A 14151-nucleotide genomic window follows, 5' to 3' on the forward strand; every position below is an offset into this window, starting at 1 on the left:
TGTCAAATTTGAGGATGGCAACTATGTCTACCACCCGAAAACTGGAGACTCAAAAGTCTTACCACTTGGGAGCTACTTCGCAGCAAGTTGTGAAAAAAAACCCTAGTGCGCCCCCAAAAGTAAATAATCTATGCTTCGAGTCAGGAACAAGGATCTGGGAAAGAAAACAATTCTTTAACTTTACAGGCTCAATTTTCACACTCCACAGCAAAATGAAGTTCAGAACAGCAAGTTTCTTCTTAAAATGTGTATTTTCAGAATTATAATGCTTACATTTTAAAGTCTTAATACAATGGTTTTAGTCTAACAATATATTACAGAATAACGTGAAAAATGACTTTCATAGTAAACCATGAAAATGGAATTAATACCTGCAGTATCAAAGTCACCAACTTGTCACCTTTTCCAGCCACAGAATCCCAGCAAACGGTATTAACAATGCCTTCAGGTCTTACAGCCTGACATACAGGATGAATAAATTTAGAGAAAGGGGCATTTTCATGAAAAATCAGATTTTAAAACCACATAGGATTTATTTTAAAGATCACAGTTGACAATAAAACATTTAGCTCAGTCTAGTTTGATCTTTTATTAAAAAAAGTAGTATAAGTTTTCATCGTATATACATACCTGGAGTGTTTAATTTCATTTTGTAACACAAACTTATTTTAAACACTAAAGAAAAGCTGAGTAGAAGCCTGTGTGTCTTCTCCGCTCTTACGGGGTGTCTAGCCTCATCAGCAGGGACTAACACAGGAATCTGGCCCACTACAATGGAACTGCAGGTAGAAGTCATTTTCAGATTAAATACCACAATTTCCACATTAGAATCAGCAGAGTTATAATTTTTCCTATCACAGGAGGCCCCATGAAATTCACCAAAATTATAACTTTTCTTTTTCATTTGCTAGTATTTACATGTCTCACAGATATTTGTAAACTGGCTGCATATTCTGTTTTTTAGATGCACAGTCTGTATCTGGCTTCACAGTTACTTAACAGCTGCTACACCTTTACCAGCAAAATCAGCTTGTCTCAAACCCGTAAGCCCTATTTTATTTTAAACACAACAAAAATCCAACTACAGCCTTTTAGTTTAAAAAAAAAAACAAATTTTAGATGACATTATTCACTGGTGTTAAAAAACAAAACAAACAAACAAAAACCCCGAGGAGCCCATGTAATTGAAGATTGCAAAAGATCTTTTGGGTAATTAGGGGGAAAAAATCCAAACCTCTGATCATTTCAATTTCATTCAATTTCCAGACATAAGAAACCACCATAAACATTCTGGATTTCCCCTTCATTTTTTCCCTTCTGAATAGGTATGTAGTTAGAGAATTTCATCCCGGAATTGGAACCCAGCACAGAAGTCCAACAGAAATAGGGTAACCTAACCAGTGATCACGCCCCCCTTCCAGGTGAGCCGGGAAGCTCGTTATACTTGGAGGAGGGGCTCCTTCCCGGGGCTCCGAGGCTCGCCATGCGGTAGACGCTTTTCTGACAAATCTGAAAGGTCTCTTCACACATGGGGCGTGGCAGACCTGTAGGGCAATCAATTTTTACAATAAAACCAGTTTACTTTAGAAACCCTAAACTATCGTTAGATGCTGAAGTTCTAGCTTGCCTAACCAGCTGACCAAGTTTACTGGTTTTAAACTGCACATAAGGAAAGAACGTTTCTGAAAGGTTTAATGAGACACACAAGTACTATCTTCTTTGTACACGTCTCCAGTTTCTATAAGTGAAGGACACGGAGGGGGATTCACCACCTTTATTCGTTAAATGAGCTAGGAGACCACATCAGAAGAGAAGACTTCACAGATGTGCTCTGCACCCATCTTGACCTGTGCCTTCTCACCGCCCACCGCTGCAGGCAGGGGACAGGCAGGGACGGTGGCAGCTGCAGAAGGCTCCTTTTCTCTAAGGCTCACACACTTGAGGTTCTTCACAGGACGCCCCATCCTCCGCTCGACCTGACTACACTCACTCACTTGCATTAATCTGGCCAAGTTCAACTCCAACCACTCTTCCCCAGTGAATTAAGAGTTCTCTATTTCATATGTACAAAAATACCTCGCTTTGGAGAGCTGGAAAAGGGTTAATACACACAACATTTATTTACAAGCTGTGACTTTCACACCAATAGAAACACACACATTTATTTTGTCCTTGATTTTTGGTGCAACTTATACATAAACATTACATCAGTTAGTTTGTACTTTTAAAAATAATAAATCAACTTTATGTACAATTAAATTTACAACCTAAAGCAAGTTAATCCATTGGTATGACTGCGATTTAGCGGATAGCAGAGAGTAGTCCCAGACTTTCATCCTTCCTACGACCAGACTAGAAGTACACTGAGAGACCCCGAATCTTCATTTAAGTGGAACCTCTTAATTTCTGAGACTTAAGGTGCAAAAGAAAAATAGATTATACAGTTACAATTACATGTAAAGACTTTAAAGGTGAGAGAAAAACAATGCAACGTATTAACCCCCACATATGTGACAATTAAATAAACACACATTTAATTCCAAGTGCATGTGATACCTAATCAACATGGTGAGGGTGGGAGAAAGGGTTCCAGAAACTTTTCTTCCTAAATTGTTCAATACCGCGCTGTTTCTCATGCCCTGGCCCAGTTGTCCTACAGTACCTTTAAAATGGCTCCAGCTAACGGGTGCTCCAGGCCCACCCAGTCTGACCTCCCAAGGCACAGAAGGGGTTTGTTCCCTCCCCACCCCACCCTCAGCCCCACCCACCCCCAGCCCCACCCACCTGCCCAGAAGGGGTGTTACTGGAGAAAAGCACAACCAGATGACGTGGGGTAAAGAGCTGTGTGTTACCCCTGAGGAGACTTACAAATCCACCTGGTCCAGACACCGGGCAGCCGTGTGACACACACGGGTCACTAACGAGACAGCGAGGCCTGCTGTGTGCACACCTGACGCACACCTGGACTTCCGCCCAGAACCGGCAGACTGCCGTGGGGCGGGAGAGACCACTGGAAAGCGCGTCCACGAGCAGGGTGAGTGGTGTCAGAGTGGGGCGCTGGGCAAACGCCAGATGAAGCAGGGCACGGGGTGGGGAGCGGAGAAAACAGCGAGGACTCCACGCCACAGACAACACAAAAGAACGACGCGGTTCCGTGGGCCAGCCGAACACCGAACACTCTCTGCGGCCGCCACGCCGGGCAGGACCTGGAAGTCTGGTTAGAGCTAGAAGTCACGGCAGACAGCTGCCAGCCGGGTCCCCTCAGGCGCACACACGCCGGCCTGGGGGTGCGGCCGGGGCACGGTCATGTGACACTGACTTCCAGAACGTGGTCATCCTTGCTGGGGACGACCAGGACCTGCGTGCCCGCGCTGCAGTTGAAGACCTGGCCGGGGGGCAGCGCCTGCAGCCGGGGCATGGGCAAGCCCTTGTGCTCACTGCTGGCGGCTGAGTGCCCACTGCCCCTGCTCCTGATGCTGCTGCTGTCCAGCTGCTCGTCCACGTGCTTGTCCACTGACAGGCCGTCGTTTTCTATCCAGCTGTCTGCAAAATGCACAGGGGGTGAGGCAGAGGCCATGCTGACCTCAACCCACCCCCGACTCCCCTTCCCGGAACAGCAAGCTTCAGGGCACAGGGGTGTGAAGGGAATCTCGGGCAGGGGCCTTGGGGGCTCGCTCTCCCAATAGGTGGCGAGACGCGAGCCCAACTAGGTGTCTGGTGTCAGATCCCACGGGGCCACCTTATCCCACCTTGGCACGGACCGCGCCCTTACCGGCATCCAGCTGTGAGGAGTGTGCAGAGTGATGGGGGAGGTACTTGAACAGCCTGACATCGGGGAGGGGGAGGTAGCCCGCGAAGAGGGGCATCACCTCCATGTGGACTCTGTGAGTGGCCCGAGCACACACGGGCATGGAGACGACGCCGGAGCTCTTCCCGCACACGGCCCAATTGCTGCTGTTGTCCACGACTGAAACAGAGAGCACGGCTGTCACCAGGAAGGGCCTTCAGCGCTCACACCAGAGCAGAGGCACCAACAGACCCGAACACTGGAGCACAGACCGAGACCTCAACATCTTGTAACTGCGCCTTAAAATGAAACACACTTGGTCTAATAACTAAGATATATGTTAGGAGCATGAGGAAGACCACTGTCTTCTCAGGTTAGTAAGTGAACAGTAACTCAGTTCTGTTTTGAAAGCTCTGCGTGTAAAGAACCAAGGGCGCGGCCGCTCATGCTGTCCCATCAGGGATGCGGACGGAGCAGGGTGTGGCTCGCCCGGCACCAACCCATGGGTCTGCCTCCCAACTCTGCCCTCGCGGGAGCCCCTGGCAGGATGGGAAGAAAAGACGTCTGGCAAGCACTCAGCGCCTCCTCCAGTGCCTCAGAGAGTCTCATGCGCAGCAGTGTCTTCAACACTGATGATCTTGGTGGGTTCAGGGTGAGCCGGGCACTGAAGGCTGCTGCACCGCGCAGGCCTGCGTGACTCGGGCACCACTTTCCCTAGTGACCGAAGCATGGTGCCACGAGGTGGTGCCAGAGCGGAAGAGCCCTTCAAGATGCAAGACAGACCAAAGCGCTTTGAGGAGCTGAGCTCACACATGTGGTTCAAGAGTCCACGCGGTAACTAGCCTGTAAAAAGCCACCACCTGTCAGGTGTCGGGGGCGTCAGAGAGAACTATCCAGTTATCTGAAGGCTGCTAGGTGCATCCTCCTTTCCCAGCCACGTATCCATGCAGGACCGGACTCCCTCCATGCCTTCCCCCAGCTCGGGCTGCTACCGCAGCCTGGATGTGCCAGGCGGGGACTCGGGCGCCTTCCCCCAGCCACACACGGCAGAGACGTGAGAAGATGCAGAACCACGCCATTCTTCTTGCTATGGTTTCGTGTTTTGGAAAACAGTTTTTTCCAGAGTAACATCATGTAGCAGGTTTCCTTTTATTTTAAAATAAGTACACAAATATCTGCCTCCATATTTATTTCTGGCACATGAAAAGCCTGACAACTTCTGCTGAAGCAGTGAAGGCCCCCGACAAGGGGGCTGCAGAGGGGGATCCGGCAGACCAGGGAGGGAGGAGGAGCCGAGAAGGGGGGTGACAGGAGGCTGGAGGGAAAAGGGCAGGAGCCTGACCACAGGATGCCCGGATGGCTGAGCGATGGAGCCTGGACTCCGCTCACGGAGGACATGCAGACCCTGCCTCACGGGTAGAGGACGGGCTCAGCCCCAAGCCCCTCAACGGCTTGAACACCTGCTAGATGACTCCACAGGAACCAGGTTCAACACCCTGCGAGCCCAGGGCCACGTTGTATCACGCAACATTCAAACGCTCTTTTAATTCTAGAATGTCTCACCACCAAGGGGAGAGCCACTTCCAGACCTACCTTCGTACATAAGCTTTGTCGAAAAATACTCCGCAGATTCTGTCAGCGCCTCATCCTTGTCCACCTCCAAGAGGTCGGCGAGCCGTGTGATGGTCACCTCCAAGGAGCAGAGGGCGCCCGTCTTACAGAGCTCGGCCCCCGGTGGGGGCGAGATCTCAGCTGTCACACTGTACAGCGTCTGAAAGAAAGGAGAGAAGATACAGAGCAGACACGCAAACACTCTGAAGAAATGCCACGTGAGGCCGCAGGGTCCTGCCTGCAGACCGGAGCGAGAGCCGCTGCTCCATGCAGGCCACGTTATCAGCTGCGCCCCCGGACCGGCCCCCAGCACAGACCACGTTCTGGGGAAGCCCCGCCTCGAGAGCCTTCAGTCTCCCTCCGCGGGATCCGTCCAGGCCCCGCCAGCCCCCGCGAGCCTATTGCAGACTCAGGGTCACCACCGCCTGCCGGGCCCCTCCCCCGTCTGCGGGTCCTCCCTATCCAAGTGCCTGGGCTATTTCAGGGCAGAGGCCAGCCAGCCCGTCAGTTCACCCCACGGCTGCAGAACGCGCTACTAAAACCACGGACACATTCTCACCAAAGCACAGCATCAGTATCACAACATGAACGCCAGTTCCCTGGGATCATCCAGTACCAAGTCCACAACCAGCCGCCTCCACAGTGTCTCTGCCTCTGACCTACTGACCTGGTTTTCACACCTGTTCACCCGCACCCCATCCAGGACCAGCAAAGACCCAAGGTCTGCACGGGGAGACAGACAGCCCCGCAGGCAGCCCCGCTTCTGAGGGTCAGCACTCCTCCTTTCAGGACACCGTCCAGGGCGCAGCTCAGCTTCTCTGGGGTATCGCTGCCTCACCAGCCGTCCTGCTTGACTGAGCGGCCTGCAGGGACCTTAAACTGACACTGGCCCCTCACACCAGTGCTCGTCCCAGACAGCAGCCCACAGTCACAAGCAGATGGAAGTCCCTGATACGACTTTTCCCACATCCCTTGTGATTAACCGTCTCCCGGCCTCCCAGGGCCTTCCGCCTACGTGCCCCTCAGATGAGACCCCCGTGGGGCTGAATGAAACCCGCTCTGTGGTGTGAACTGACTGATCCAGGCATAGGAACCCCTGACGCTCCACAGACCCACTCAAAGGCACGTGGCCCAGGCCCTGCCTCCCTGTCTGCGCGCGGCCTTGCCCTCCCTGTGTGGCCCCGGCGCAGGCCGCGTCCCTCCTCCAGGGCCCGTGAGCAGTAGACCTCTCCATCTCCACTTCTTGTGGTCGGTGTGGAACCGCAGTCCACCGCCGGCAACCCGTGCTCCACTTAACAAGCGTGAAGGTACCGACGTCACAGCAGCCATAGGTAGTGATCACAGCACAACCCGACTGCAAAGCGTTCTGCTGGGACAGCGACGTGTCCAAAGAAAAGATTTCGGAATTTTAAAAAGCCTGCTACCGAGACAGAACATTTCTCTGGGAGCTAACAAGGCCAAACACTGTCCCAGAGGGGCCTTGCCCAGTGACTCTCCCGTCAAGCACCGGCGCCGGGGTGGGGCAAGGACAGAGCTGCTGACCCGAGGGGCTGCGTGGCCACAAGGACACAAAGACGCCGCGTGTGTGGGGCAGAGGGATGTGACCCCCGGATGGGAGCGGACAGACCCCATCCCAGGGGAAGAAGGTGAAGGAAAGCCAGGTGGAGAGAGCGGCAACAGCGAACGGGCTGACAGAGGAGCTCCTGCCCTGGCAGCTCACGGCCGGGCAGCGCAGTCCGGAAGGTCTGAGAGGCCAAAGACGCGTGAGTCGTGCTCAGGGCCAGGAAGGCAGCTCTGAGCTACGGAGCGACGGGTGACTGTGCTCCTAAGCGTCCTGATTGCCGCCCCTGGACACTCACGGGCTGAGGGGCGGCCGCAGGGAAGCCCTGGACCTTCGGAGGCTGCAGGCACCACGCCCAGAAATAAGCCTCCTCGGAAATCAACCCCAACACTGACAGCCACCAGATCTTCAACAAGGGTGCCAAGGCCACCTGAGGGGAGGGAAGAGTCCTGCCAACAAATGGGACGGGAGCACCTGAACGGCCACGCAGACAGAATGAACTTGGAACCTCCTCTCACCACACAGAGAAGTTAACTCTCAGTAGGAGTTAAAACTATACATGTGAGTAGAGCTAAAACTATAAACTCTTAGAAGAAAACACAGGAGACCTTTTTGAACTTGGGATAATAAGCAATGGTGGCTCAGATCCTACACCGAGAGTACAGGAAATAAAGAGAGCCTGGTAAGCTGGGCTCCAGCGAAAGTAAAACCGTTTGTGCTTCAAAGGACACCATCAAGAAAGCGAAAGTACAAACACGAAGTGGGAGGAAATACCTGCAGACCCTGCGTATGATCAGGGACTGAACACGCGAAGAGCACTGACAACTCAACAAGAAGACAACCGCACTAAAAGTGGGAAAAGGAGATGGACAGACGTCTCTCCAAAGAAGATGCACAAATGGCCGAAAAGCACAAGGAAGATGCTCACCGCCACCCGACGTCACGGAGGTGAGAGACGGCCTCCCTCCCAGCGCGGGGGCTGCGGCCGGACGGCCAGCGAGAGCGAGCGTCGGCGGGCACCTGGAACCCGGAGCCCGCACGTGCTGCCGAGAGAACGTAAAGTGATGTTCCCTTAAGAACAGTTCAGCAGCTTCTCACAAACTTACCACATGTGTCCCGGCAACACAGAACCGAGCACATCTGGGTGCACAGAACTCACCCAAGGACCCCCCCAGACAGCATCGCCATGCCTAGCAGCCCTGGGGGGAACAGCCTGGACGTGCAGCGCAGAGGACTGAGCAGCCATGTGGTCCACCGCACCACAGGGCGCTATTCCGCCCCCCACGAGGAGGGGCCCCGCCACACAATGCAAAATGGGTGACCCTGGGCAACACCGTGACACGGAGAAGCAGCCAGTCTCGAAAGACCACACGGAACACGCCTGCCCTCGAGCAGGTGGCAGAGGCACACCTGCCTCTGGGTGGGCCGGGGCTAAGAGGGGGGCGCAGGCGTGGGGAAGCCCTGGGATGGTGGAGGCACTCTGACATCCGGTCCTGGCCGTGGTGACACAAGCCTGTCACACACAACACGCGCTTAACGTGCCACACGGGTGAGCTTCACGGTGTGCAAACTACATCTCCATAAAGCTTTTTCTTAAAAAAGTGGCATCTGTATCTCCGGTCCTCGGAGGACCAGTGTGGAAGAGAGCGACCCCCCAGGTGCTTGCGCTGGCCGTCCACCCGCTCGCTCCGCGCTGAAGGAAGCCCTTCCCTACACTCGGAGTCTGAAAAGAAACAAGAAAGATGGAAAAGTAACAGTGGACACGGCTACCTCGTTATTAACCATCCGCAGCGAGCAAACCACGGTAACAGTATGCCAACTCCTCATCGTACGAATCATTTACTGTTCGGCGGCTGTTAACACATTGAAAAGGCCCCTGTCTGTACAACAAAACGATGAGCTACACCAGGGATTACGCTTCACTCTGAGGCTAATGAGAAAGCTCAGAAACTCAGGAGGGTCCAAGCAAACAGACACCGGGTTGGAGGAGGGACTGAAAAAACTGCTAATATCAAGAGCTACGCACACAAACACCTTCTCAGATAAAGTGCTGTGTGACAATCTCAGCTGTAAAAGGAAAGGAAAAGCCACAAAACAGTGTGTCCACATTCTGACTCACCTCACACGAAGCCCACTCAGCTCCCCAAGGAACAAAGCCCATCCCTCTTTGCTCGCCCAGCCCAGGCCACTTTCAGCTCCGCACTTAACGCGCAAGTTAAAGAAAACCTTCGCCCCATCGACTGCGTAAATTTCTATAATACTCTCAGTTTTCCTCCTAAGAAACTAGAGACATGCCTTAATAGAGCAGCAGCCGAGGGTCGAGGAGGAAGGAGTCGCTGTCGGGGGGGAAGGGGAGACGGGAAGAGGTGGGGGTCCCGGCTGCAGACCAGCACACTCAGTGGAGAGCGCGCAGGAGGGCGGGTCTCAGGCCCGCCACCTGGCGAGGACCCGGGGCTCCAAACGCTGCAGGCGACGCTTCAGCCCCTCCGAGCGCAGGCCGTTCCCGGGGTCTGCAGCTTCATTATACTGAAAAAGCCTGTCCGTCTGATCTCCAGAAGATACAGAATACGATGCCACCGTCCATCCCCCACCCACAACCCCACCAGAGAGAAGGCAACACATACAAAAAAATTGTCCACTTGGAATTCATACGTATAGGGCTTTAGGGAGACAGACAGTCGTTGCTCAGAAGCCGGCGAGAATCCAACGGAGAACTGGCCGTGCAGGGGCGGGGGAGGCTCCCGGGTCCACTTCAGCTCCCAGACGAAGAAGGCCGCCTGCTCGCTGCGGACGTGCTGCAAGAGAGCGGCCGTCACCGCGCATGCAGAGGCGGGGCCGACGCGCAGCCCCCAGGCGCCCCGCACGGCCTGCACCAGCCTCCCTGCGGGGACTTGCCCTTGAGGAAGACTGCCCCCAGCTGGTTAAAAGGCTTTGATTTGTCATGGTTCACAAGCCTGACAGCACAGGGGAAGACTGTTTACTAGAACGCAGCAGCCCGTACGTTTCCGACATGGGACGTGTCAGCGAGCGTGTGAAAGGGCCACTGTTACACCCACGCCAGCTGCTCTGTTTCTACCACTAGGTGAAGCGAGGAGAAGAACTAGCACCCCTCAGGCATGAAGTCCACGCCTACACGTGCAGCGACAGACGTGGGGAGCGCTTGAAATGGAGCAAATGCTAGTTGGGAAAAATCCTTTGTAAACGCTAAAGATCAGACATCCATTAAGAAAAGTCTGATCTTCTAAACACTCAGCATTCACTGTCTAAAAACACACGCGACAAGTGGACAGAAAAAGTGGGGCCGGGGCTCAGCCAGGCCGCGCAGACGTGAGCGTGGCTCCTTTTCACAGCTCCCCCCTACCCCCGAGAGCCATCGCTGGGCACAGGAGGGCATTTAATCGGAGGCACTGCTTCTGGGCTGATGGAGTCCACGCGGTCAGCACGAGACTCAAGAATGAGCCTGGAGTGCTGTCGATCTGCGCATGGAGGCAGACACATGTAAGATTTAACCTTTCTGAAAACACAAATACCAGCCTATCTCCTAACCCGTCCACTGTGCCGCTCGGCCCAAAGTGAAGCGCAACCATATGATGTTGCGGCCACAGAGCCGAGCCTCAGGGCCATCCTCCTCCCGGTGTGCGCTCCGCCGACCACCGGCACGGTCGCGCTCTGTGCGGAGAGGCTTAAGCTAAAAACACACTGTCATTTTCATCAAGACGTGACGGGCGTGCCATCACCACACTTCTTCCACCGTTTTCTGTCCAGAAGTTCATGCTCGACTCCAGGGAACGGGTACCTGCTGGGAGTCCGTGTGCAGCGGTACGAGTCGCAGGTCGCTGCTGTCCCCGGCAGCCACGAGATTACTATCTGACAGGTGGAAGTCAAGTTCGGACAAGTTCTGGACACACACTTGAACATACTTCCTAAAGGAGAAACACAAAAAGTAAGATTCTGACACTTGAGACCTTTATCAAATATATTTTGGCTGCGTTAAGACACAGTCCAGGAAATAAAAAAAGTGACACAGTAAAGTAAGAACGAGTTGTTACATATATTTCTACTTTCGATTTCACATGTAAAACCGTGAGAAAGAAACACATCTTCCTAAGCAAGCTATCTCTCGGGAAAAACAGATCAAAGAATATTCTATTTTGGATACATTGTTGCACGATTATAACTGACTTTCCTAAACATACAACAGATCGCAACATGTCATGGGAAAGAGCAATGAACACTCTCCATCCTCAGAAGCGATGACGACTCACTGAGAAACCAGCCAAGTCCAGGGCTCACCCTAATTTCCATCACATGTAAAGAGGGGCTTTGAAAAGCAAGGCTCAAGCAAAGCAGCTCAGAGCCGGCGCGGGGCTGCTGGTGTGTCTGGCCACTGACCCAACAGGCCCCTCGCTCTGATGTGCAGGGAAGACACGCCGCCGCTGTAACGCTACTCTCTGCACATACCCTGCAGCTTTGCTTCCGAGTTACCTGAACATCGTCACGGCTGAAAGCCAGAGGGGACCGTGACAGTGAGAGCCCAGGGTCCACGGGCGCGCGGCACTTGCAGTGGGGCCCTGGACAGTGCCCCCCGATGGGGGGCCGATGGAGCACACGACAGCACCTGCAGACTCCTGTCCAAAAACTGACTCTGAGCCGAGTCAAGCGCTACAGCAGTGGCTGTCACAGGGGCGGCATCTGGAGACATCTGCGGTCTCAGACCGGGGTGGGGGTGGGTGGGCGTGCCACTGGCACAAAGTGGGGGAGCCAAGGGTGCTGCCAAACACCCACAGCTCAGGGCTACCTGCCCGAGCTCCAGCGGGGACAGACAGCAGCTGACGGGGAACCAGCCAAACAAACCCATGAGGACACGGCCAGTCAAACCCAGAATGGCGGACCTTCTGGAGGACCACTGGCCCAAGCCTGTCAACGTGCCAGTGGCTTGAGAAATGGGGAGGAGGGATAAAGACGGATCTCAGAAGCAAAGGGGGCTTTGCTGGAATCCCATGTCCTACAAATCAACTCTGCTCGATCATTTTTGAGACAGCTGGGGGGGCCTGGGTATCAACTGGGCATTGTAGGACCCAGGGAATTACTGTGAATTTTAGCAGGTGGACCCTGGCATCACAGCTGTAAGAAAATATGCTCAATGTCACCAAGGCCAAGCTCTGAACGAGAGGGCCTCCATGCAGGAGAGCCCAGGAAAGGAGCCGGGCCTGGGGTCCTTACCGTGTCCCAGCCGACAGCAGGGAGTGCGTGGTCCGGAAGGGCATGCTGAACGTCAGTGCGATGACAGTGGAGTAGATGGACCACGGGCAATCGATGGACACCTGAGGACAAAGAGGGACACACATTCAGACCACTCACCACACGGCAGAGCCACCACCACCTTCATCCCTCCAAGTCTACAGCAGCTGCCAACTTCCTAGACATCTAGTGTCTTCACCACTTCTCACCCAGAAAGAGCCCAGTCCACACCTGCACGAAGGAGAAAGCCCCGGACACAGAGCGTCTCAGCAGCCCCGGAGCAGAAGCACCACCAGCAGCACAGACCCCGCCTCACTGTCCTCGCCCACAGGTGGCCGCGACGCCAGGTGTGACTTTAGTGTGCAGGACGTTGTGACAAAGTGCTTTTACTCGCTTATGTGCAGATGACACTAACCAATGACTATTACAAAATTAAATGAACTGTCAAACTCTCAACCCACATGACACTGAATACCTAACTGAAAACCAATCAATTTAAGGATGCAGTGTGGACCATGCTATTAACTTCCTTAACGGCAGAAACCAGGTCTCAAACTTGCTTCCCCCACAGAACAAACGAACACACAGAGTACAGAACAGTTGTTCGCCCAGCCCCGACTCCGTGCGCTTGCTGGCCTGTCACCTTTCCCTCCCGAAGCCTGCAGCCGGTAAGGAGGGAGGGGATCTCCAGGACGGTGATGAGCACGTTGTTCCTGAGGAGCTGGCGTGTCTGGTGTTCATCATAATCCTCTGAAGTGACTGCTTTTCTTGGCCTTTCATCCTACTGCTTTTGTATACCCCTCCTTTTTTTTTTTTTTTTAATTATTCAGTTTATTTAAACTAAAAGACAAAAAAATAACAAAAAAGATAGTTCACCCATTCTCTCAGTCCCTGCTCCACACCTCAGGTAACCAGCAATCTCTTCTCTGTATCTTGGTTTTTATTTTGATTTATTAGATTCCACATATAAGTGAGATCGTTTGCCTTTCTCTGCCTGACTTAACTTCACTGAGCATAATGCCCTCTACATCCATCCATGTTGTTGCAAATGACAAGACGTCCTTCTTCTTTATGGCTGAGTAATACTCCAGTGTGTGTGCACACATCCTCTTTCTTCATTCCTTCGTCGGTGGATACTTAGGGTGCTCCCATGTCCCAGCTACTGTAAATAATGCTGGAATGAACATGGGGGTGCAGGTATCTCTCTGAGTTGGTGTTTTTGTTTTCTTCAGAAAAATACCCAGAAGTGGAGTTGCCAGATTGCATGGTAGCTTATTTTTTTCAAATTTTCTAAGGAACCTCCATACTGTTTTCCACAGTGGCTGCACCAGTTTATATCCCCAACAATAGTGCATGAGGTCCCCTCGTCTCTACATCCACGTCAACACTTGTCATTTGTTGTTTTTTGATAATATCCATCCTGGTAGGGCTGACGTGCTAACTCACTGTGGTTTCGATTGCATTTCCCTGATGACCAGTGATGCTGAGCATCTTTTCATGTCCCTGTTGGCCTTCTGTGTGTCCTCTTTGGTAAAATGTCTCTTCAGATCTCCTGCCCATTTTTAAATCAGATTACATGTTTTTTTTTTTTGCTATTCAGTTGTGTGAGTTCTTTATACATTTTGTGTATTAGCCACTTATCAGATACATGGTTTGGAAATACTGATTCTTCCAGTCCAGGAGCATGGAGTGTCATTCCACTTATTTGTGACTTCTTCTGCTTCTTTCATTCATGTCATTTAGGTTTCAATATACAAGTCTCTCACTTCCTTGGTGAAATTTATTCCTAGGTTTTTTTTTTTGATGCAATTGAAAATTAGATTGTTTTCTTAATTTCTCTCACACTTCATTATTAGTATAAAGAAATGCAATAGACTTTTGCATACTGATTTTATATCCTTCAACTTTATTGAATTTATTAATTCCAACAGTTTTTGTTGGAGTCTTCAGA

General features: G+C 52.5%; 1 protein-coding gene across 5 annotated transcripts in view; it reads right to left on the reverse strand.

The window, feature by feature from the left end:
- Positions 1–232: 232 nt before the first annotated feature.
- Positions 233–14151, reverse strand: part of TRAPPC10 (trafficking protein particle complex 10) — a 70511-nt gene continuing 56592 nt past the window's right edge. For 4 of the 5 annotated variants that reach the window (XM_032494802.1, XM_032494775.1, XM_032494869.1 and 1 more), the window contains 6 exons: positions 12183–12283; positions 10756–10882; positions 9584–9754; positions 5381–5558; positions 3773–3967; positions 233–3543 (listed from right to left, as the gene is read on the reverse strand). In XM_032494802.1, coding sequence (XP_032350693.1) covers positions 3305–3543; positions 3773–3967; positions 5381–5558; positions 9584–9754; positions 10756–10882; positions 12183–12283 — 1011 coding nt within the window. In that variant the 3' untranslated portion in view covers positions 233–3304. Of the gene's footprint in view, positions 3544–3772; positions 3968–5380; positions 5559–9057; positions 9486–9583; positions 9755–10755; positions 10883–12182; positions 12284–14151 lie in introns of those variants that run through there. The other variant, XM_032494944.1, reaches the window with a different exon arrangement.

The sequence above is a fragment of the Camelus ferus genome, chromosome 1, assembly GCF_009834535.1.
Source record: "Camelus ferus isolate YT-003-E chromosome 1, BCGSAC_Cfer_1.0, whole genome shotgun sequence".
Lineage (NCBI taxonomy): Eukaryota > Metazoa > Chordata > Mammalia > Artiodactyla > Camelidae > Camelus > Camelus ferus.